The sequence below is a fragment of the Gigantopelta aegis genome, chromosome 1 (assembly GCF_016097555.1).
Source record: "Gigantopelta aegis isolate Gae_Host chromosome 1, Gae_host_genome, whole genome shotgun sequence".
Lineage (NCBI taxonomy): Eukaryota > Metazoa > Mollusca > Gastropoda > Neomphalida > Peltospiridae > Gigantopelta > Gigantopelta aegis.
In genome coordinates, this window is record NC_054699.1 from 5,879,026 (window position 1) to 5,903,284 (window position 24,259).

At 37.3% G+C, this 24,259-nt stretch overlaps 2 protein-coding genes across 3 annotated transcripts in view; one reads left to right on the forward strand and one right to left on the reverse strand.

Annotated features, from left to right (window-relative positions):
- Positions 1 to 1,243: 1,243 nt before the first annotated feature.
- Positions 1,244 to 8,909, reverse strand: LOC121386861 (ragulator complex protein LAMTOR4-like). The gene is made up of 4 exons (XM_041517924.1): positions 8,784 to 8,909; positions 7,813 to 7,896; positions 4,585 to 4,702; positions 1,244 to 2,144 (listed from the first exon to the last, which is right to left on the reverse strand). The coding sequence occupies exons 2-4, from the start codon at positions 7,888 to 7,890 to the stop codon at positions 2,047 to 2,049; spliced, it is 294 nt and encodes a 97-aa protein (XP_041373858.1). The 5' UTR covers positions 7,891 to 7,896; positions 8,784 to 8,909; the 3' UTR covers positions 1,244 to 2,046.
- Positions 8,910 to 9,118: 209 nt separating this feature from the next.
- Positions 9,119 to 24,259, forward strand: part of LOC121369804 (UV radiation resistance-associated protein-like) — a 46,328-nt gene continuing 31,187 nt past the window's right edge. For both annotated transcript variants that reach the window (XR_005957654.1, XM_041494881.1), the window contains exons 1-8: positions 9,119 to 9,273; positions 11,651 to 11,771; positions 12,929 to 12,963; positions 13,936 to 13,999; positions 17,749 to 17,846; positions 19,176 to 19,286; positions 20,699 to 20,802; positions 23,217 to 23,322. Coding sequence is in view for 1 of the 2 variants with exons in the window: in XM_041494881.1 (XP_041350815.1) it covers positions 9,214 to 9,273; positions 11,651 to 11,771; positions 12,929 to 12,963; positions 13,936 to 13,999; positions 17,749 to 17,846; positions 19,176 to 19,286; positions 20,699 to 20,802; positions 23,217 to 23,322 (699 nt within the window). In the remaining variant the exon portion in view is untranslated. The remainder of the gene's footprint in view (positions 9,274 to 11,650; positions 11,772 to 12,928; positions 12,964 to 13,935; positions 14,000 to 17,748; positions 17,847 to 19,175; positions 19,287 to 20,698; positions 20,803 to 23,216; positions 23,323 to 24,259) is intronic.

Sequence of the window (24,259 nt, forward strand, 5' to 3'; positions counted from 1 at the left end):
ACAGTATTACACACCAAACAGCCATAAAATAAAATGGGCTGAAGTGTCATTGAACAAATATTCCTTTGAACTCTCCTATCATCAAGGAAGGAAACAAATATTCGTTTGAACTCTCCTATCATCAAGGAAGGAAACAAATATTCGTTTGAACTCTCCTATCATCAAGGAAGGAAATGTTTTAACGATGCACTCAACACATTTTATTTACTGTTATATGACGTTGGACATATGGTTAAGGACCACACACATATTGAGAGAGGAAACCCGCTGTCGCCACTTCATGGGCTACTCTTTTTCAATGGGTCCACCGACGGGGATCGATCCCAGACCGACCATGCATCAAGCAAACACTTTACCACTGGGCTATGCCTCGCCCCTCTCCTATGATGAAAGCGAGACAAATGAAAAGAAGGAACAGATCAGTGATATATTCTAATAAATATAAATACGCATGTACAAAAGTATGGCATATATTAGCAAGTTAATGGAAGCCTTTGCTATACAATGCACAGGCAACAATATTAAATATGAGAAGACTACAAATAATATTTCTTACTTGATATATTTACATGTAGTGTACAATGTGAGTTCATTATCACAAGTATTACATTTTATAACTACTAACCAGCATATTCTAGGGTGGGGACATCAAATGAAATATCAAGTAACATACATATATTTGTGCAAGTCTAAATCTCTGGATATATATATATAGAGGATACTCCCTGAGTGTCTTGTGATATCATAATTTATCAGCACGAGTTGATAAAAGTATGAAATCCGAGGCTTGCTAAGGATTTTTATACTTTTATCAGTGAGTGCTGATAAATTATGATATCACAAGACATGGGGGGGTATTCTTTTTATCATCATTATCATTCTTTTCATTTGCGACAATTGTAAACAATGTCAGTAATGTGAGTTGAATGTCACTATATTTGGGAGTGGTAGACTTGTTAACTAGCCGAACGACAGTGGTTTAACATCAATAATGATAGGTTTAGCACTAAAACACACAGTGACATAAAAAAGAAGAAGCAATATCTCCTAGGAGAATACCGCAGGAGATATCGCAAATTATAGTGCCAGCGATATCTACTACAAAAGCCTTTAATGGATGATAATATATATATATATCACATAATATCTTACATTTCCAGTGCAATTAAAGTATGTGATATTTTTCAGATCACATAGTTTAAGAATTTGATAACTTTGTAAATTAGATGTAAATTAATCGAGGTCACGGCACTAGCTTTATTGACATTTAAGCAAACGTACAAGAGTGACACTTTATAATAATAGACGTATGCATTCATAGTCATGAAATAAAAACATTTCAATACCAATTTTACACTGATAGCTGTCCAGCGTTCAGAAAACAAAAAATGTTATGCACTAGTTTATTTTGATGTAAGGACATTCAAAATGACGTCATTAAGTTTGACATCACTTTCATTCAAAAAGACCCAAACAAAGAGAAGAAACTTGTAGCAAACCCACCAGGCATAAAATATTAAGTACACTGTCTCCCCTACACCCATGTCTTTATCAAGATATTTATGGTGGGGTGGAATATAGGTCAGTCGTCCAAGGTGCTTTGGTCGTAGGATCAAACCTCCTCAGTGGATCTATTCTCGGGCTGTATTTTCTCCCCAACCCCAACCAGTGCAACAGGACTAGATGAGCTGTCCTGTCTGGGAAAATCATTAACAAAAGATCCCTTGCTGTAATAAATTACGTGGCACAATGATTAGATGTTTGTCATCCAACAGCTAATAATTAATAAATCAATGTGCTCTAGTGATGTCATTAAACAAAATAAACTAACTTTTCCAAACTTGGCACCTTAAAGCTCTTGCCTTTTTTCTCATCATATAAAATACTTTTTGAACAAATATATACAATAACAATCTTTCACAGGCATTGCCCATCAACAGTTTCAAGAAAATGTCATTTACTGTATAATGACCAATGAGATCACTAGAAACAATGAGTGCAGTCTCTCAGCCAATCACGTGACCCGTAACATCACCTAGCCAGACATCACGTGACAACAGGTTCCTGGGTTACATACTGGCGTTTACAGATGTAGATCCTGTGATTGGAAACTGTTGCCATGTAAACCACATCGTCACAAATAACTGGAAGTAAAAATAATAAATAATTAAGATAATGATTCCTAGGTCAAGAAAACATTGAGACCAGCGAGATTAAAATAAGTTTCAAACCGATAAATGAATACCAAGAGACCACCCCAGATATCACATTGTGAGAAGAGAGAGATTTTAAGAGTGCCCATTATAAACATGTAAGTACTACAAGCATCAATTGTTTTTGTCGTTTCACTGGTGCTTTAAAGCAAGCAGTTTGTTCATATGTGGTAAATTCACAATTTTTACCTAATTTCATTTCACTACAAATTATTTTTGTGCTTATATCCAATTAAGGTTCAAGCACGCTGTTCAGGGCACACACCTCAGCTATCTGAGCTGTCTGTCCAGGACAGTGGGTTAGTAGTTAGTGGTTAGTGAGAGAGAAGAGGGTGTTGTGGTCTTACACCTACCCATTGAGTTGTTAAAACTCGCTCTGGGTGGGAGCCAATACCGGGCTGTGAACCTCAGCCGTATGTCCGATGGCTTAACCATGACACCACCGAAGCTGGTAATTACTATTAATGTTTGACATCCAACTTAAACTCTAGAAGGGGAGATAATTTAGTAAACACCACACTAGATCACTGCAGGTTCTACCAGCCTCATTGGCGCAGTGGTTAAATGCGCTCTCTCACAGATGGTTGACCTAATTATTGACCCAATAAGGTATTATATGACAATATATACATTTGATTTGTACCTAAAAGTACGTTATTGAACCATCTACATAACCACCATATCACACTTATCATTGATATTTTATTAAAATAATTATGGGTACAGTCCATAATTCTGACGTATTATTTTGAGTCACGTGACGGGCATTCCCCGAATAACTGCAGTGTCAAAACGATTTACCAAGCTCGTGTAACAAGAACGCTTGACTGTCCTCTGCGACGTAGGGTAAATAGAAAAAAATAACAACAATGAAAATAAGTTATTTAAAAATTAATAAAAACATGTACTGAATGATAATAAGCTTATACATTAATTTATTTTAGTAACAGAAGCATGTTAAACGTCGACAATCCGACTAGTTAGGCCTTTGCAATCTATAGGTAAATTTATCGTTAGTCGTACGCGAAAAACTCTAAACATCTGGATCATGAACACCTTCATTTTCCACTAGCCAAATATGCCATAACAGCTAACTTGGTATAGTAATTGTTACATTTTTAAAGAATACTCTGAACTAGACAGTGTTTATATACAATGTGACTATATATATAGGCTACTAGTAAAGCTGAGACCACTCCTGGGTCCCCCTCTAAATTTATGTAATGTTTCTTTAACAACCGCCCCCACCCACCCCACCCCACCGCAACGTGATTTTACCAACATATAATACATGTAATAATAATAATAATAATAATAATAATACACAATTATTATTCCTACTACTACTACTACTAATACTACTACTATAATTATTATTATTATTAGCCTACTACTACCTTTTTGGGGTGGAGGGGCGGTGTTTTATCTGGAGGAGTTTTGGCTATAAAAATGCAAGATTAACGTGTGTGCACACATGCACAAACAGCAGGCTGAACTTGTCCCTGCACGTAGAACTGGATTCAACTGGGTTAAGTAATAATCAGCCAACCTTTGGACGACGAAACATGCAACAGTACAGTTTCTTTTACGCTATACATTAAAACCAAAATACCACTTTGCGAACCAGTCAAAATAATTTGCACACGCGCCTAATACTAATAATAATAATAATAAATGGTGAGTTCATGTTCTGACTGTTTATTATTTTATTTCAGCGTATTCGTGGTTATTTTCGTCATGAAATAATATATTTTTCATTATTTGCCATGTATATAGCCAGCCCTCATTTGCCAAGTCTCTATATAAGGCGATCATTTATATAAAATCCCAAAATACATTATACGGTTGTCGTATATATAGTCTCATCACTACGAATCTGTTTTTCCATATTTTTTATGTCTCATCACAAGAAGAGTTCCAAATTTTAAAAATGAAGTGTATCATGGAATTCCCTCGATTGTAGTTCAATTAAAATGTTTTGGATCATACAATAACTAGGTTTGGTATTCCAAATTAATGTAAGTTTCATTTATAACGCATACTGAGAGAAATTAGGCCCACTAAATCCGTGATTGAGCTTTAAACCATCGGACTACAGGCTGGCAGGTACTGGGTTCGCAGACTGGTACAGACTCCAACCCAGAGCGAGTTTTAATGACTCAATGGGTAGGTGTAAGGCCACTACACCCTCTTCTCTCCGACTAACCACTAACCAACTAACAACTAATCCACTGTCCTGAACAGACAACCCAGATAGCAGAGGTGTGTGCACAGGACAGTGTGCTTGAACCATAATTGGATATAAGCACAAAAATAAGTTGAAATGAAATGAACTGCATGCTGTGAGTACCACATGGGAGGTCTAATTCACCTGATATTCTCCTGAACGTATCTCTCTTGTCGGCCGACAGTGGGATCTTGCTGGCCGTGTACACGAGTCGCGTCAGTTTGTTTGCCATCATCTCGTCATTCTCAAGCTCTCCGCCAGACTGTAATAGTTTTTAAAATTGAAGTTGTAACGTGATATAAAACAAGCACACTGCAATACACAAAGTCTCACCTAATTAACACTTGAAAGTTTTGCTTTTTTTTTTTTAACATCACCTCTAGAGCACATTGATTTATTAATCATTGGATATATTGGATGTCAAACATTAGGTAATTTTGACATATAGTCTTTGAGAAGAAGCCCGCTACATTTTTCTATTAGTAGCAAGGGATTTTTTATATGCACCACCCCACAGACAGGATAGCACATACCACGGCCTTTGATAAACAAAATATAATTAACACTTGAAGGAAATGTTTTTACTTAACGACACATTCAACACATTTTATTTACGGTTATATCATTAAGGACCACACAGATATCGAGAGAGGAAACCCACTGTCACCACTTCATGGGCTACTCTTTTCGATTAGCAACAAGGGATCTTTTATAGGCACCATCACAATGACAGGATAGTACATACCACAGCCTTTGTTACACCAATTATTTAGCACTGGCTGGAACGAGAAATAGCCCAATGGGTCCACCGACGGGGATCGATCCTAGACTGACCACGCCCTAATTAACACGAAGTCACAAACTAATCACATTCTGAGACAGGGCTAGCTCTGCTGCTTGCCAAATTTGCCAACTGCGAATTTTAAGAACAATTGGCAAATTTGTTTTAGTATAATTGATATTTTATTGGAAAATAGCTATGTGTTTTAAATTTTTAGATAATCTGATAAAAATGTCTGATCACCCAGAGCCTTGCTTTACCCGTGTACATACATATGTATCTAATACTATGAGATGCGAACATTGTCAACCACTGTATTACATGAATTACAGGCATTGAATAAGATGAGAATGATTATTCAGCAGGGCTAGTTCTGGCACTCGCCAAATATGCCAATTGCGAATTTCAAAAACTGGAGAATTTTATTTTCATTTGGTGAAATAATTTCATATAATAATTGATATTTTGATGCATAAGAACTGGGTTTCTGCAATTATTGAAGTTTAATAGATAATTTGGTGAAATTTTCTGCTGACCCAAACTAGCCCTGTTCAGGATACCACGAGATTACAACATGTCAAAGTAAATAACGGTACTTCATTACCTATACTAAAAGGCAAAAGTTATTGTGACACGCAAAAGACAAAGAAAATTGATGATACGTTTTAATGCCGTGTACGAAACATTATAACATGAAAAGAGATATGTCTGAAGGTATGGAAACGAGCAATACTCCATGAAAAGTGCGCACCTGCCATATGCAAATGAGCCACATCACTAGAGGGGGTCCAGAGCAAAGTTCACACAGTCAGTAGCAAGTGTGTCCACCTTGAGCACTGATACAGGCCTGGCAGGGTAGCACATCAACATTGTTCTGATTGAGATACTGCTGCACAACTCTAGCAATGTGTGTTCTGGCGTTATCATGTTGTAATGTCATCCCGGGGCTGTTCTGTTGCAAAAACGGTAACACAGTTGTTTGCAAGTTCATCTCGGTAGCTCACATCATTCAAATTGACTTCAATCACAATTTGGGTCCGGCCTCTGGCTGTAATTCCACCCCATATCATAACGCCACCACCTTCAAATCGATCCCCTTCAAGAACACATGGTATGATGTAACTTCACCTTGACGTCTGTAGACACGTCCTGCCATCAGATCTGTGGAGAAGGAAACGGGATTTATCAGTGAAGAGGACACGTCTCCAGTCACTTGCTATCCAAAGCAGGTGTTGTCTGCACTACTGGAAACGTCAACATCGATGTTCTGGCGTCAGGATTGGCCTTCTGGCTGTGTATCTTGCACAGATGCTGTAGATGCGTAAACGTCGTCAGACTGTCCTCACTGATACAACTCTGTTGCCAGGGATGGTATGGGCTGTGAGGGCTGCTGGCTGGAACCTGTTTAGCAGATGCGTGGTTCGGATCCATGTGTCTTGGCGAGGGTTGTCGCGGGTGGTCGGCCACTACGGGGACGGTCCCTGATCTGGTTGTTTTGTTGATATTGTTGCTGTAAGTGCCATATGGTGTTTCCGTGGATGTTGAATTGACGTGCGACGTCACGCTGCAAGGTCCCAGATTCAAGCATCCCTATGACTCGCCATCTGTCATTTTCACTGAGGCGAGGCGTGGCGTGACGAAATTGCACCAAACAGTTCACTAATGGTGTTTTCCAGACTGCTGGACTTCTGAAGGCTGCACAGAGTGGCAATGATTTGCGACTGAATGTCTGGCCTTTTATGGTGAACACTGGACAGGATTTCTCCCGAATATTCCATGTTTCTTGCACAAAGCATGCAATCCCTGTAACAACTGCTTGGTTGCATTTCTTCAAGCTGTTTCATGCACATTTTCTCTTGTTTACATCCATAAATCCATTCACAAATTTATTACTCCAAACAATCCATGTCACAATAACTTTTGCCTTTTAATATAATTTTTTATCAATTGTGTCCTGTTTAAATATAATTTACCCACACAAGTAACAGTACAATAACTCCTACAGCAGAGGACGAGGATGCCAGGTGGGTGCAAAGAAGTACACAAAGACTGCACCCGTGGAGGAAGTTGAGACAGGTAGGCGATGGTGTTGAAGACAGGGTTGGAGGAAACGGACAGAAAGGGTTGAAACCGATTGAAATCATGGGAGAAATTGGAAAGTTTTTTATATTAAGATAATGAGAATGGTAGGCAGAGGGTGATAAATGAGAAAGATGAATGAATGTGTGAGCCAGCTTTGGTGGGATTTGAACCAGTCGTTAGCTTGACTGTCCAGCTGTTATAATTTATGGTATTCTCCACATGGGTTATCAGGCACTAAGCTGATTTTGATACCTCAATTAATTACAATGTTCCAAATTATAAAAGTGCCATTTTTTTCGTCGGTAGTGATGTAGCCTATGACGGTTTTATGATATCGTAGTGCTAAAATACATGTATCTTCGGAAATCTGTAGCCTGGATACGACATTGCCTGTTTGGGTTTATTTTTTACTACAATCTCCCCTCAGGTATTTTAGGCTAGCTAGCTACAGCTCTGCAATAATTTTTTGGTTTTTGACATTTGATCCCTTAAAGACTTCTGTGACTTACACTAACTACAGCGCCATCTTCTGTGAGGACAAGGTATCCCAGAGAATCAGGAATCCGCTCCAACCCTTGTGCGGCCATTTATAACTGAAATACAATAAAAGTATACAGTAGTGATGTTTTCCCCTGCCGAGTCAGCTGTGAAAAACTGGTGTCAAGTATGGGTTTTTCAAACACTTGGGAAGTTTCAATAAATAACACTTTTCCATCACAGCACACAAATGTAAGGTACATGTCACATTCATAAGAATACAAATAAAGCAGATGGCACATCAAATGCAGATACAGACCATGCAATACTGTATTAATTTACTAGGGTTTTTAAATGATGGTAGTACTATAGTTCTTCCCACGGGGAATATCTTTTCTCATACTATGGAATTTACTACAAGTTATTTATTTCACAGCCAATTGTTTTCTAAATTGCACACAAAACTAGTATTTTTTTGTATTTTTTTTAAACACTATTTTTTTCTCACATCAAACCAAACTGAAATTATTTACAACAAAAAACAACAACCGATCTTTATAGGAGGATGGGACAATTAATTATAGGTCATTTATTTAAATACTTTAATATTATTAATATAATTGCAATGTTTACAAAAGGAACTTTTAGACCCACTTTACATTACCAAGTAATGTGATTCTGTGCATGATTTATGATAATCGTGTGCATTTCGCACCTGGAAATGTCCTTTTCTATATCCATTTTAACAAGCTTATTACCATAAATTTGTTTATGTTTTTGAAGCTACTTTTAAACTATTAGTAAATACTTCATGTATTGACATCACCAAACTGAACAATTTGTATGTATATTTCCTAATTTTGTGGTGGGGGTGGGGTCAATAATTCCCCTTACTCAGTTACCGTCTTGGAATTGGATTAAAAACAAAACTAAACTATCACTTAGAAACCCCATTTAATAATTTAGCTTGAGTAACTTGTTATACTTATTATAAATGTTATACCAGTTGAGCAATTAAATCTACTGTCAGCCCACGATATGAAGCTGTCGAACCAGAACGCAGTGTCACTGAATCTGAACCAAAAAAAAAAGCTTCTGCTACAGTTTTGTCACATGCCATGGATAGATTAATTCAAGTCTCATTTCCGCGAGACGTGAATCTTTAAATATCAAATTTAAATTGATATGAAAGACAAAAAGTAGTGGAAGTGAAATATATTTATTTACATTGTTCCTATGATGATTAATAACATAAACAAACTTATAAACTACTGAGAATTTAGCAATAAAACGCCTACTAATTTCAATGTCACGTGATAATAAAACGAGATTCAAGATGGAGGCAAAAGACACTTCCTACTTTTTACTTCTTGTTTGTATTTGATATTTCGTGTTTATTATTTTGCATTTTAACTTACACCCCTAAAAGCATTATGCCAACTGGTATGAAGTTCGTGCAGGTTAATAACCTGCATGATTTACCTACTTATCAGGTATGGAAATAATTATTTTTGTGTCGAGTTGTTATTTCTTAATTTTAGCCTACAGTCTACACTCAGTAACAGTCAGTTACAGTAACACTGCATAGGGTTTTGGCTGTCATATTTTGACCGTCCAAAGTAAACGTGATTGTTGTTGGTAGTCAAAGTTAATAGAGTAGAGACATAGTGTGCTGCTAATGCTGCTTTATTTTAACATAATAACATTAAAGGTGCTATTTCATAAGACTGAGTACAAACTTGTGCAATATTTCGCTATTTTTGTATTTGTTTACAAGAAATAAATAAATACAAATTAATCGATTCTATGTATAATAATTGCAAAAATAACTTGGGAATATAGAAATAGTAATTTGCTTATACAGTCCTCTCAGAATTGAAAATGTGCGAGACCCATTTATCGGTTGTCAAGACTTCCGAATGTGCCAGCATTCAGTTCATTCATGATTCAGGTGGTATAATTAATATTTGTTAGAATTAGGATGAAGTTAGGGTTAGTTATATACAATACCTTTTTAAACATTTTGTTCTGTAAAAGCTTATATTTCGTAATTCAGTATCACTATGTTTTGCCTTTGAAAAATTAGACATTTTGACTATTCTATGTTAAATGTCCTCCACAAGGGTGCATTTGGTAGAAATATAGCACAGAAGACACAATAAGGCATTATGAGACTAAAGGTTCTGTAGATGCTCAGTTTATTCTGTCAAAATACACCCTATGAGATTTATAAGTATTAAAATGCCATCTCACTTGCTGATCCACTGCGTGGCCGAATGGTTACAGTGCTTGGCTACAGTCCCGATGGTTTGGAGTTCGAATCCAGACCCTAGCACTACGTCGTTTGTAGTGTTTAATGCAATATCCACTTGATATTGTTAATCCAATACCCCAAAGGGTGGATACAGACAGAAATCATTCCCCACAAAAATCTGGCAAGTTGACTGAATACAGCTGTCAGAGACAGATGAATTGCACAAAGACAGAAAATTTGTCGACAACATCAATGAGAATGTTTGTTTCAACTGAATCTTGATTACAGACTCAGTCTCATTTGGTCTTAGATCACAGTTATCTTCCCATATTGTTGTTGGAAATCCAGAAATTTGTGCGTGCAAGTAGTCTGCTGTTTGACTGTGATTATTTTATGGCAGACAGCTTTGAAGTGGCAACTATTTGACTCAAGTTGACGGGAGAGCATATAGTTTGTAAACATGTGTAACTTCTTGACATTGAAGACTTGTTTGTGGTAATTCCGGCCCATGCAAAAGTAGTGCTTTTTGTGTAAAATGGGTGTACTCTGGCCAAGTTTACTGGGTGTGTTTGTTTAAACCAGTATCCTGGGAGAAAGAGCTGGACAACAGGGTATGTTTCCTCCATGCAGGCAAAGGTACATAAAAAAAATCCACGGGTCTGCTGATATTAATAAAAATGTTATAGCCACTAACGCTATATAGAAACATATAGCGTAATTAATTATGGTCTGTGGCCATTATACATGAGGACTCAATCTTTATAATTCAATTGTTGTGACCAAAACAAATCCTATACAAAGAAGGAGGGAATATTTTATTTAACCACACACTCAACGCATGATTTTAATTACTGTTATATGGCATCAGACATATGCTTAAAAAAAACATGGATAATGAGAGAGGAAACCTGCCGCCGCTATGTAATGGGCTACTCTTTCTGATAATTAGCAGCAAGGGATCTTTTGTATGCAGCATCTCACAGACAGGATAGTACATATCACAGCCTTTGTTACACCAGTTGTGGAGCACTGGCAATAATGAGAAATAGTCCAATTTGCTCACTGACAGGAATTGATCCTAGATTGCTTATCAAGCGAGCACTTTACAACTGAGCTATCCCCCCACCCCAAATCCTACACTGTAGATGACCTATGTGACAGAACCTGCTACACACATTTCTGTTAACATATGTACACCATGAATATATAAAAACTACCATCCTACATTTTTAAACTAAATCAGAAAATATTGGGTTTGCTGTTAGTTTCAGACATATATAGCAAGAAGAAATGGAGAGGTCGGGCACAAAATGCGATATAAACCATTTCCTTTCTTTTTTTAGTTAAAGCCATTATTGTATGTCAGTAAGGGCTCATCGTGATTTGTCGCAAAATGTGATTGATCCTTATGAAATTGTATTGGGTAAATCCCGTTTTTTTCATCAAAACGCGATATACGCCAATTAAAAAAGTAATTTTCACTGAAAATGAAAAATGGATATATCGCGTTTTGCGCCTAAACTCTTCAAATGATCTTACTATGTTTACTGAAGTTTACTTTATTTGCTAATTCACTTTTTTTTTTTTTTTACCCCCCCCCCTTTCTGTTTTTTCAGAAACGTTTGCGTCATCTGCGATGTTTAGCAGTAAGAAACCTATCCTGTGGAAGTTACCATGGCAAAGAGACTACCAGGATGCAGACTTATTTTACACTGCACAAGGATAACTTCACTAAGGGTATGAATTACTAATAAATGCATAAGCAGGGGATAATCTTCATTGGCATCGTATCATAAATAACTGTACTACTTTTCTTGTTCCAGATTCTACAATTCCAAAAGGCACAGTTTAAAATATCAGTATCCAAAGTTGGTTTTCTGTGAATGTAGTTTCAAAATTAAAAACATTATACTCGAATAATAAAATCTCTCATATCATTTTGATGAGACCAATCAGTTAATAACTCCTAAATGCAACTTGATGAGGAAACTATATTTGCAAAATAAAATAATTTTATAATGGATATTTGTACTATTAAATAAATTTTGTAATTTCATTGTATGGTGTTGGATAAGTGTATAAAGGTTAGGCAGAGTATCTTTATTGTTTGTTTGACATCAAATAGGGTCGAGACGTAGCCCAGTAGTAAAGCGCTCACTTGATGCGCAGTCGGTTTGGCATCAATCCCCGTCAGTGGGCCCATTGGGCTATTTCTCACTCCAGCCAGTGCACCACGAATGGTACATCAAAGGTCGTGTTATCCTGTCTATGGGATGGTGCATATAAAAGATCCTCGCTGCTAATTGAAAATAGTATTCCACGAAGTGACAACAGCAGGTTTCCTCTCAATATCTGTGTGGTCCTGTGTAATACCTGTAAAAAATTTAATTAATGATACTGTCATGTAATGTTATTGAACTGAAAAGATAAAGATAAAGTTTTTGTTTTCAGAGCACATTGATTTATTTATCATTGACTATTGGATGTCAAACATTTGGTAATTCTGACATATAGTCTTAGAGAGGAAACCTGCTACATTTCGCCAAATTATCTTTAAAAAATGCAAAATGTGTTATATTCCATTAAAATACCAGTTATTGTACATGAAATGTTTTCCCGCCAAATTAAAATAAAATTTGCAATCGTTCTTAAAATTTGCTAGTCCTGGTTCTTTTATACTCACCATCTTACAGATAGGGTAGCACATACCACGGCCTTTGATATACCAATCGGAGTGCATTGACTGGAAAGAAAAATAGCACAATGGGTCCACTGGCATTGATGGATCAAAGACCGACCGTGTATGAAGCGAGCGCTTTACCTCTTGGCTATGGCCGTCTCCCTGAGCTGAAAAGCTTATGTTTGCCTGATATATTTTTATGTTTATTTTACAGCATTCTACACAAGTGAGAAAATCACAGGATCTGTGGTATGTACATTGTGTGTAGCTCATCCGTAATGTTTTTTGTCCTACATCAGGTGTTGTGTTAGGGGATTTAAAAAAAAAATTCTTCAGAATCCCACTGAAATCATGAAAAAGATCAAATCTAGATATTTCGAGATTTCACATGATCTCATAATTATACATTTCCGACTGAAAATCTAGGATTTGTGGAAGCATAGAATCTTGCCGACTGAAAATCTAAGACTTGTGGAAGCATAGAATCTTTGCGACTCAAAATCTAGGCCTTGTGGAAGCATAGAATCTTGGAGACTCAAAATCTAGGACTTGTGGAAGCATAGAATCCTGCAGGAATTGCAACCTGGGCCTATATTTTCAAAACTATATTAAAGTTACGAAGTATAAAACCATTGTAAGCTATGACGTCACTATGGCATGTGCTGTAGTGACGTCATAGCCTAGGAATACGATGAATTTACAATTTCGTAGCACTAAGATAGCTTCGAAAATATGGGCCCTGGACGTATAAATGATGACATTTATTTTGTATGGGATAATAATCAAAGAATATTTGAATGTGTACACGTATTTCACAGTCACTAAATATATCAGCCTTTTAGATTCTGATGAAAGTGTTCCAGCATTTGATTATATAGTCATATATTTTAACATTTTCATCAAAATATATATGAAAGGTACATACATTTACATATATTGGCTGTTATATAAATTTGTGGGAAGTGCATGTAATATATTATTTGCTGCTACATTTTCATATAATTGGTATAACTTACACATATGTTTCAACGATTTTCTTTTCTTACTGTAGACCAGTTGTGATATGCTATACTTAACTTAATTAATAACACTAACAGTTGTAGTTTAAAATGTGTTGATATGTCATAAAAAATAACTTGATGTTAAATTTGTAGCCACTTCCTCCAAATATTGGTTTAGGCTTGCTAAGATGTTTTTTTTTTTTTTTTTTTTTTTTTTTAGAATCCGACCTGGAAAAGTTTCAACATCAGTCAGTATGAGAAAGACATTGATACGAAATCAACATGTATCCTTTATTTTTACGACTGAAGTCGAATGTAGCTCTGTGTTAGAATGCTCACCTTTGAATGTTGTAAACATTTCCTCATCCACCAGCAGATATGTAAATACCGCCATGCTGACCAGATTTTGCTGGTCAACATAACCAAGGGCTGGGAGATTGTTTTACTCTTGTCCCGACCACATTTTGCTGGTCAACATAACCAAGGGCTGGGAGATTGTTTTACTATTGTCCCGACCACATTTTGCTGGTCAACATAACCAAGGGCTGGGAGATTGTTTTACTCTTGTCCAGACCACATTTTGCTGGTCAACATAACCAAGGGCTGGGAGATTGTTTTACTATTGTCCCGACCACATTTTGCTGGTAACCATAACCAAGGGCTGGGAGATTGTTTTACTATTGTCCCGACCACATTTTGCTGGTAACCATAACCAAGGGCTGGGAGATTGTTTTACTCTTGTCCCGACCACATTTTGCTGGTCAACATAACCAACGGCTGGGAGATTGTTTTACTATTGTCCCGACCACATTTTGCTGGTCAACATAACCAAGGGCTGGGAGATTGTTTTACTATTGTCCCGACCACATTTTGCTGGTCAACATAACCAAGGGCTGGGAGATTGTTTTACTATTGTCCAGACCACATTTTGCTGGTCAACATAACCAAGGGCTGGGAGATTGTTTTACTCTTGTCCAGACCACATTTTGCTGGTCAACATAACCAAGGGCTGGGAGATTGTTTTACTCTTGTCCAGACCACATTTTGCTGGTCAACATAACCAAGGGCTGGGAGATTGTTTTACTATTGTCCCGACCACATTTTGCTGGTAACCATAACCAAGGGCTGGGAGATTGTTTTACTATTGTCCAGACCACATTTTGCTGGTAACCATAACCAAGGGCTGGGAGATTGTTTTACTATTGTCCAGACCACATTTTGCTGGTAACCATAACCAAGGGCTGGGAGATTGTTTTACTATTGTCCAGACCACATTTTGCTGGTCAACATAACCAAGGGCTGGGAGATTGTTTTACTCTTGTCCCGACCACATTTTGCTGGTCAACATAACCAAGGGCTGGGAGATTGTTTTACTATTGTCCCGACCACATTTTGCTGGTCAACATAACCAAGGGCTGGGAGATTGTTTTACTATTGTCCCGACCACATTTTGCTGGTAACCATAACCAAGGGCTGGGAGATTGTTTTACTATTGTCCCGACCACATTTTGCTGGTCAACATAACCAAGGGCTGGGAGATTGTTTTACTATTGTCCCGACCACATTTTGCTGGTCAACATAATCAAGGGCTGGGAGATTGTTTTACTATTGTCCCGACCACATTTTGCTGGTCAACATAACCAAGGGCTGGGAGATTGTTTTACTATTGTCCCGACCACATTTTGCTGGTAACCATAACCAAGGGCTGGGAGATTGTTTTACTATTGTCCCGACCACATTTTGCTGGTAACCATAACCAACGGCTGGGAGATTGTTTTACTATTGTCCCGACCACATTTTGCTGGTCAACATAACCAAGGGCTGGGAGATTGTTTTACTATTGTCCCGACCACATTTTGCTGGTCAACATAATCAAGGGCTGGGAGATTGTTTTACTATTGTCCCGACCACATTTTGCTGGTCAACATAACCAAGGGCTGGGAGATTGTTTTACTATTGTCCCGACCACATTTTGCTGGTCAACATAACCAAGGGCTGGGAGATTGTTTTACTATTGTCCCGACCACATTTTGCTGGTAACCATAACCAAGGGCTGGGAGATTGTTTTACTATTGTCCCGACCACATTTTGCTGGTAACCATAACCAACGGCTGGGAGATTGTTTTACTATTGTCCCGACCACATTTTGCTGGTCAACATAACCAAGGGCTGGGAGATTGTTTTACTATTGTCCCGACCACATTTTGCTGGTCAACATAATCAAGGGCTGGGAGATTGTTTTACTATTGTCCCGACCACATTTTGCTGGTCAACATAACCAAGGACTGGGAGATTGTTTTACTATTGTCCCGACCACATTTTGCTGGTCAACATAACCAAGGGCTGGGAGATTGTTTTACTATTGTCCCGACCACATTTTGCTGGTCAACATAATCAAGGGCTGGGAGATTGTTTTACTATTGTCCCGACCACATTTTGCTGGTCAACATAATCAAGGGCTGGGAGATTGTTTTACTATTGTCCAGACCACATTTTGCTGGTCAACATAACCAAGGGCTGGGAGATTGTTTTACTATTGTCCAGACCACATTTTGCTGGTCAACATAACCAAGGGCTGGGAGATTGTTTTACTATTGTCCCGATCACATTTTGCTGGTCAACATAACCAAGGGCTGGGAGATTGTTTTACTATTGTCCCGACCACATTTTGCTGGTCAACATAACCAAGGGCTGGGAGATTGTTTTACTCTTGTCCCGACCACATTTTGCTGGTCAACATAACCAAGGGCTGGGAGATTGTTTTACTCTTGTCCCGACCACATTTTGCTGGTCAACATAACCAAGGGCTGGGAGATTGTTTTACTATTGTCCCGACCACATTTTGCTGGTCAACATAACCAAGGGCTGGGAGATTGTTTTACTATTGTCCCGACCACATTTTGCTGGTCAACATAACCAAGGGCTGGGAGATTGTTTTACTATTGTCCCGACCACATTTTGCTGGTCAACATAACCAAGGGCTGGGAGATTGTTTTACTATTGTCCCGACCACATTTTGCTGGTCAACATAACCAAGGGCTGGGAGATTGTTTTACTATTGTCCCGACCACATTTTGCTGGTCAACATAACCAAGGGCTGGGAGATTGTTTTACTATTGTCCCGACCACATTTTGCTGGTCAACATAACCAAGGGCTGGGAGATTGTTTTTGCTGGTCAACATAACCAAGGGCTGGGAGATTGTTTTACTATTGTCCCGACCACATTTTGCTGGTCAACATAACCAAGGGCTGGGAGATTGTTTTATTCTTGTCCCGACCACATTTTGCTGGTCAATATAACCAAGGGCTGGGAGATTGTTTTTCTGTCGTCCCGTCAGTCCAGCAGTTATTTTACTTTTATATTCGCACATTGGTTCCAGTCAATCATGTTTGGCATGGCAGGTTTTTAGGCCCTCAGATTTCACAGAAACAATCGTTTCCGGTGTCATGTCGGTAAAATCATGGAACCGAAATTTCATTTTCCATGATCATTATAATCAAGTATGACAAGTGTGTGTATGTATATCTATATACATGTATATCTATCTATATATCTATCTATATATATATATATTATTTTTAAAAACAATCACAAAGCACAGAACTGAAAAAGTGTTTCCCATCAAAGTTGAAATCCTGTGGGATGGGTTTTGATTCGGGCTGGCAGAATTTGAAACTTACCAGATGGTAGCTTGCTTCTGAAGCGTTTGCCATGACTGGACAAATAAAGGTTATATACATTTACTCCACAAAAATGTGATGGGGGCATAGAATCAATCCTACTGTGGGACCATTGGATTATTTCCTAATTCAGTCAGTTAAAGGGTATTGGTATGTGCTGTCCTGTCTGTGGGAAAGAGTATATAAAAGACTCCATGTAGTCGAAGAGTGTTGTGTGATACAACAGCTTGCTGTGAATGTGTATGTTAAAACCTATGACCTGAACTGACCTGACCTGAATTGTGAAATGTTTGAATATGTAAAGCTTTGCTCTCACTTTATTTTTGGTGTAGTTTTCCTGAATGTCTTCAGTTATAGTCCTGCGGATCTGGGTAGGCGAGGATGTGGCCTTTAAACTGCTCATAGAACTTCAAGTCCACCTCACAGGACTTGTCTTCTTTGCTGAGAAGGTGGGTCACAACATAACTTTTTTGATAGTGCCTACTTGATACTATAATCCCTGTTGAGTGTTGTCAGCCAACATTCTAAAGTATTTTGTTTTTAATACTGTATATTAGGGAGCTCTATCAGATAGTGGAAATGGAGCTCTATCATATAATCGGTTATACCAGTTATTAGCATACATTTGACATGCAATTAAGTGGATTTGACTGTATATTAACTTGGCCTCTAATCAGAAAGAAGAACGATGATGACAAATCAACATATTTCGGTATCTTAGTTCTGGTGGAAGATTATAGCTGATTGGCTGTTGGGATGGTCAGAAGTCAGTTTAAGTATTTCTGAAAGAAAACAAAGAAAGGACTCAAAATGTTTTTCAACTTTGCTGCAAGATGAGTGACTTATACAAATTGCTCTGAAGCTTGTTCTTTTTTTTTTTGCTACATACAATTAACATCATCTTTTCCCCCCCTTTTTTTCAGTTACAAAAACAAAAGTCTTGAAAAAAATACCTGTCAACAGACCCACTATTAAAATACCTAAAACTAGTGTTTGTCCAGACCAAAAACAAATCATTGTTATTATTCATAACATGTTTTATGCCTAATTTCCAGGGACATAATTTAGCTTGCCTGTTTTTCTGGGGTTTTTTTTTTTCAGTAGGCCATATTTCTTGCTGAGTCTGTAGTTTTTCTCCCTGTTTCATCCAGTGCTCCAAGTCTGGTATATTCAAGGTTGTGGTAGGTGAGAAATCACATATAAAAGATCCCTTGTGTTTTATTTGCTTTTTCCTCCTCTCATAGTTCAGATCAGTTGGCAATACCAAGGTTGGGTAGTCTTGGTTTATTGTCTTACAGAAAAACCCCAGACAAATACTGTCACAGGTTTCTAAATTTAAGTTCTATTCAAACTATACATACATGTACATGTATATACTGATTGTTGTTATATGAGAAGAAGAAAAAAGATCCTTTGCTGGGGTTTTTTTGTGGGAATAGCCTGTGTGGTAGCAAAGGGTGTATTCTGTCACTGTTTCAACCACATGTCGAAATAACCACGTATTAGACACTAAGTTATTTTTTAAAATGTGCCGAGGTGTTATTTAACAGTTATAATTGGGAATAATTTGGATAGTTTCATATATGGCAACAATGAATGTCAATACACAGCCACGGTAGCTTGAATTTTTTTTTATGCTTATAAAATAACGATTTCCCAGGAGAATTTTTTTTCCCGCGTGAGACTTGATCAAATACCAGGAGTCTTCCCTCGGAATCTGGGAGGGTTGAGAGGTCTGCAGTTATTGCCTTCTGACACTGAAATATTTTTTGTTACAGCTTCAACAAGGTGGAGTGAAGTATACCCCAAACACTGTGATATTTGGAATGTTTGATAAATACTTCATCGCTCCCGAGTTACCCAACCAGGGACAGGCCACTGCATTGCAGGTATTCACCCTAACCTTTATATTCGACAGGTTTTCACTTTCTACAACTATTCTTTTATTACATATTTATAAGGATGTAGTTTTTAACTGGTCTCAGCTTTTTGGTTTTGTATATGAATTAATTTCCACAAAGTAGAAAAAATTGGATTGGAATTATTAAAGCATAGTAGAGAGTTTTAATATCTTTAGGACCATGAGAGGGTTTATTTTTAAATGGATATGTTTATTAAAATAATAGCATTTAGGTTATAAAATCCACTAGCCATGGGATCAGTTATTTAAAACATTTACTAGCCCTACTTTACTTTAAGTTAATACAATTTTGCTAAATAATAGTAATAATCAAATATGTCACCCAAAGAAGGAGATAGAGCTTAAAAACACTTAACATTGGGGGGTTGGGGTGGGGGCATTATATTCTGATAATTCATATTTACAAAATAGACTTACAGGGGAGCAGAAAGTACTTTCCCGCTGGCCAAATGCGAGTAAAAATTCTGACGGACGAGTTAAAAAATGCAACTACCAGTCCAATGGGTGATCTGTCATTTTGATTTTGTTTGCCGCGTGATGTTGATCACTTACCAGGTGTTCATAATAATGTTTTGTCAATATATCTATAGATATAATTTGAAGTGAAGACACTGTGTATTATAATATTATTAATAATATATTATTCTATAGACTGGCGGACTAGTAGAAATTATTGCCGGCTAGTAAATTTTAGTTGGTTCTGGTCCAGCAGGCTAGTGAAATATTTTCCTTTTTTTGCATTCCTGGACTTAACTGTAACATTTGACCCTCCCCCAAAAATCACTTGACATCTGGCATGGCAATGTAGTTATTTACTAGTCCAACATTAAATATCACTAGCGATGGGAGTGGGGATACCATGATCTAGAAGCCCTGGGTTTGAACTGCTTTACTTATTTGCATTGCTTTTCTAGGTGGGAAGTTCTGTGGGATTGATTGTTCTTGCAATTTTCATATGCTTGATAATATATGCCTTTATTACCCATATGGTTAAAAATATCTTGGTACATATCAAAGTGATATTTCCCACTGGGACGTTAACACTTTGATGTCACATGATGATGTCATCGATTGGTTTACTACAACTTTACATGAAGGTAAAAAAAATGAGTTGAGTGATTGATTATGGGTAATAAATAGGATATTAAACTCGCAACCATTTCACATCATGTATATGTCCCTCGTGAAATAATGTTCATTGTCACTCATTAAAGCTTGTGACAACTGAATATTATTCCACTTGGGATATAAACATGATACGAAATGGAAGCTTGTTTAATATTCTATAAATATGTTTTATGACCACATATTTGACACATAATCAAGTATATGGAGTATAGCTGTGGTTTATGTCAATAAAGGAGAACTTGTATTTTTCAGAAACTAAAGACCGAAGAAGACCTTAATCCACCAAAGAACAGCTTCGTTCTCAAATGCGATCAGTGCGCTGTGAGAAATTCATACTCGACAAGCTCTTTGTCACGGTAATACAGTCAAACCTGCTCTAGTGGCCACCTGTATTAAGATGCCATATTTTGATATTCCAAAATACTCATATATACCACGCCAAAACCATTTAACAATTTAGTACTACTACATATAGCTTATGGAATAAGAACCGTATGTTTTAGCATGACACTATATATATATAGTACACGGATACAAACTTCTAGGCAAGACAAACCTAGTATATAGAGGAATGAATGAATGTTTAACAACACCCCAGCACAAAAACTACATCGGCTATTGGGTGTCAAACTATGGTAATGCAAACAAATAAGGTGATGATCAACATCAATTTAAAAATTCAAAATTTAAATAAAAACAGTGTAAAGAACTGTACAAAAATACAAATATCACAGATAGATACAGACTTTTACTCAAAACTTCAATTTGTGCTGTATTGGCCATTCTCGAAGAGAATGTTACACCCCTGCACCACGGTGAGGTTACAGCACGTGCAGGGGTCGTATATAGAGGATTCGTCACAAGTGTTTTTTAACATGGAAAATATCAACCAAGTGTTAATGAGTATTTGTCATTTCAACTTATTTTCCTACTTACATCCAGTTAAGGTTCAAGCACGCTGTCCTGGCCACATACCTCGACTATCTGGGCTGTCTGTCCAGGCCAGTGGGTTAGTTGTTAGTGAGAGAGAAGAGGGTGTAGTGGCCTCACACCTACCACTTGAGCCCTTAGGAACTCGCTCTGAAGCCTAATTTGCAAAGCTCTCCTAGGCTCTGCTAGACAACAAAGCATCCTCTTTGCAAGTCTTTTAGCATTGCACTGCGACATCGCAAAGTTGAAAGAGTTTAGTGAATTAGGCCCCTGGTTTGGAGCCGGTACCGGGCTGCGAACTCTGTACCTACCAGCCTGTAGTCCGATGGCTTAACCGCAGGGCCACCGAGGCCGGTACAAGATTGATATTTTTCATGTTTAAAACGAAGAGTAGTGAATTCTATTTTTCCCATAACACATCTAAAATAACATTTTAATTTGATGTTTGGTATATCACAGTACTAAAGTTGCCTCCATCGGTAATATGACATCATTGCTATTGGCACAAAATTATTTATCGCTCAGATATACAGGATTTGTTTTGGCTTTGAAACAAATTACCTATTGACTGCAAAATATATTAACCCAGTTCATAATGGTAAATACCAAATGGGTTTATGACATGGATATATTATTATGCGTCTGGGCTAGCTCTGGGTGAGCAAAGATGTTCGCCAAATTGTCTATTAAACTCGACTGTTATTTTCTAAATTAATGTCAATCATTACGTGAAGACCGGCCTCGGTGGCGTCGTGGTTAAGCCATCGGTCTAAAGGCTGGTAGGTACTGGGTTCGGATCCCAGTCGAGGCATGGGTTTTTAATCCAGATACCGACTCCAAACCCTGAGTGAGTGCTCCGCAAGGCTCAATGGTTAGGTGTAAACCACTTGCACCAACCAGTGATCCATAACTGGTTGAACAAAGGCCATGGTTTATGCTATCCTGCCTGTGGGAAGCGCAAATAAAAGATCCCTTGCTGCTAATCGGAAAGATTAGTCCATGTAGTAGCGACAGCAGGTTTCCCCTCAAAATCTGTGTGGTCCTTAATCATATGTCTGACGCCATATAACCATAAATAAAATGTGTTGAGTGCGTCGTTAAATAAAACATTTCTTTCTTTCATTATGTGAAATTATTTTGCCAAATCAAAATAAAATTCACCAACTGCTTTCAAAAATTTGCAATTGGCAAAGTTGGCAAGTGTCAGAGTTAGACCAGAGTGTTAAGTTGTAGAATAATTTATTTTTTAAAGAAATTTTACATTTCCAATTTTTTTTAGGAAACACAAAATATTAATTTGACCTTTCTTCAATATTTAAGTATACTGACTGACAGACAAATAAAAAAAGCTTAAAAGATACCAAGTCAAACATATGGGGTTGAATTTACGAAGCCTGTTATTCTTAAATGCACATGCTTAAGCATTGTAAGTGTATGTAGTTACACGTGTGTGTGAGTCTAAAACAGGCTTAAGCATTGTAAGTGTATGTAGTTACACATGTGTGTGAGTCTAAAACAGGCTTAAGCATTGTAAGTGTATGTAGTTACACGTGTGTGTGAGTCTAAAACAGGCTTAAGCATTGTCAGTGTATGTAGTTACATGTGTGTGTGAGTCTAAAACAGGCTTAAGCATTGTAAGTGTATGTAGTTACATGTGTGTGTGAGTCTAAAACAGGCTTAAGCATTGTAAGTGTATGTAGTTACACGTGTGTGTGAGTCTAAAACAGGCTTTTGTAAATTCTGCCCATGATGTCTTAACTGCATTATTTTCTATTTTCTAGTATATGATTCAGTCTTCTGAATTAAAAAGTTACATTTTTATTTGTTCTGTTTACTTAAGAATTCACACCATCCTGAAAGCTACGAAGCAGACACAAGCCTCAGTTAACAGAGTGCATTGCTCAATTGAAGACTGTCTGCTTTCATCGCAGGAAATCACACAAAAGGTATCTTATTACAGGCCCTCAGATTTCATGGAAACGATTAGTAAAATCACGGAACCAAAATTTTGTTTCCCATGATTATTATATTGAGTACAACTATTCAACAAAAATAATATATATATATATATATGTATATAATATTTTTAAAAACCATTTCCGATGGGTTCCCATGATGACAAGGCACAGAACCGAAAAATTGTTTACCATGAAATTTGAAATCCTGTGGCCTGTTATTAGTCCTTTCGATTTTCATACTTATGTAAAATGTAGTTCAAGCACACAGTCTTGGGCACAGACCTCAGCTATCTGGACTGTGCTTTGGTCTTGATGGATCCATTCTCTGAATGGGGTTTTCTCACGAAATAAAAACAAGCAGACTGTCAAAAAGAAATAAAATTTCAGTTTATTTTCAGTTCAACTTATTTTCATGCTTATATCCAATTAAGTTTCAAACACGCTGTCGTAGGCACACACCACAGCTATCTGGGCTGTCTGTCCAGGACAGTGGGTTAGTTGTTGTTAGTTGTTAGTGAGAGAGAAGAGGGTGTAGTGGTCTTACACCAACCCATTGAGTCATTAAAACTCGCTCTGGCTGGGAGCCAGTACTGAGTTATCTGATGGCTTAACTATATGATGCCACCGAGGCCAGTAAATAAAAGAAATCAGGACTAAATATCTCTCTTAAACACTAAATTTTTTCATTTAAAGAGAGGCAATGACCATAGCAAAAGTTTTGTTGTGCCTATGATTTGTACATAACAGTGCTGCTTTCAAATCTAAAGGCCAGATATTTTCTAATCTTGGTGTTTATCTGTTATCTGCATAGGATGAGGTTTGTAGCTTTTTGTTGTTTTGGGGTGTGTGTTTTTTAACAATAAATACTTTGTATATTAATTTAATGTTTAATTATTGAAAATCTATTATTGGTGATTGGAAGTCT

Coding starts and splice junctions, on each gene's coding strand:
- LOC121386861 (XM_041517924.1), bottom strand. CDS start 7,890: ATGGCCGCACAAGGGTTGGAGCGGATTCCTGATTCTCTGGGATACCTT. Junction 4,703..7,812: donor AAGATGGCGCTGTAGTTAGT/GTAAGTCACAGA, acceptor AAACTATTACAG/TCTGGCGGAGAGCTTGAGAA. Junction 2,145..4,584: donor TACGTTCAGGAGAATATCAG/GTGAATTAGACC, acceptor TTTTACTTCCAG/TTATTTGTGACGATGTGGTT.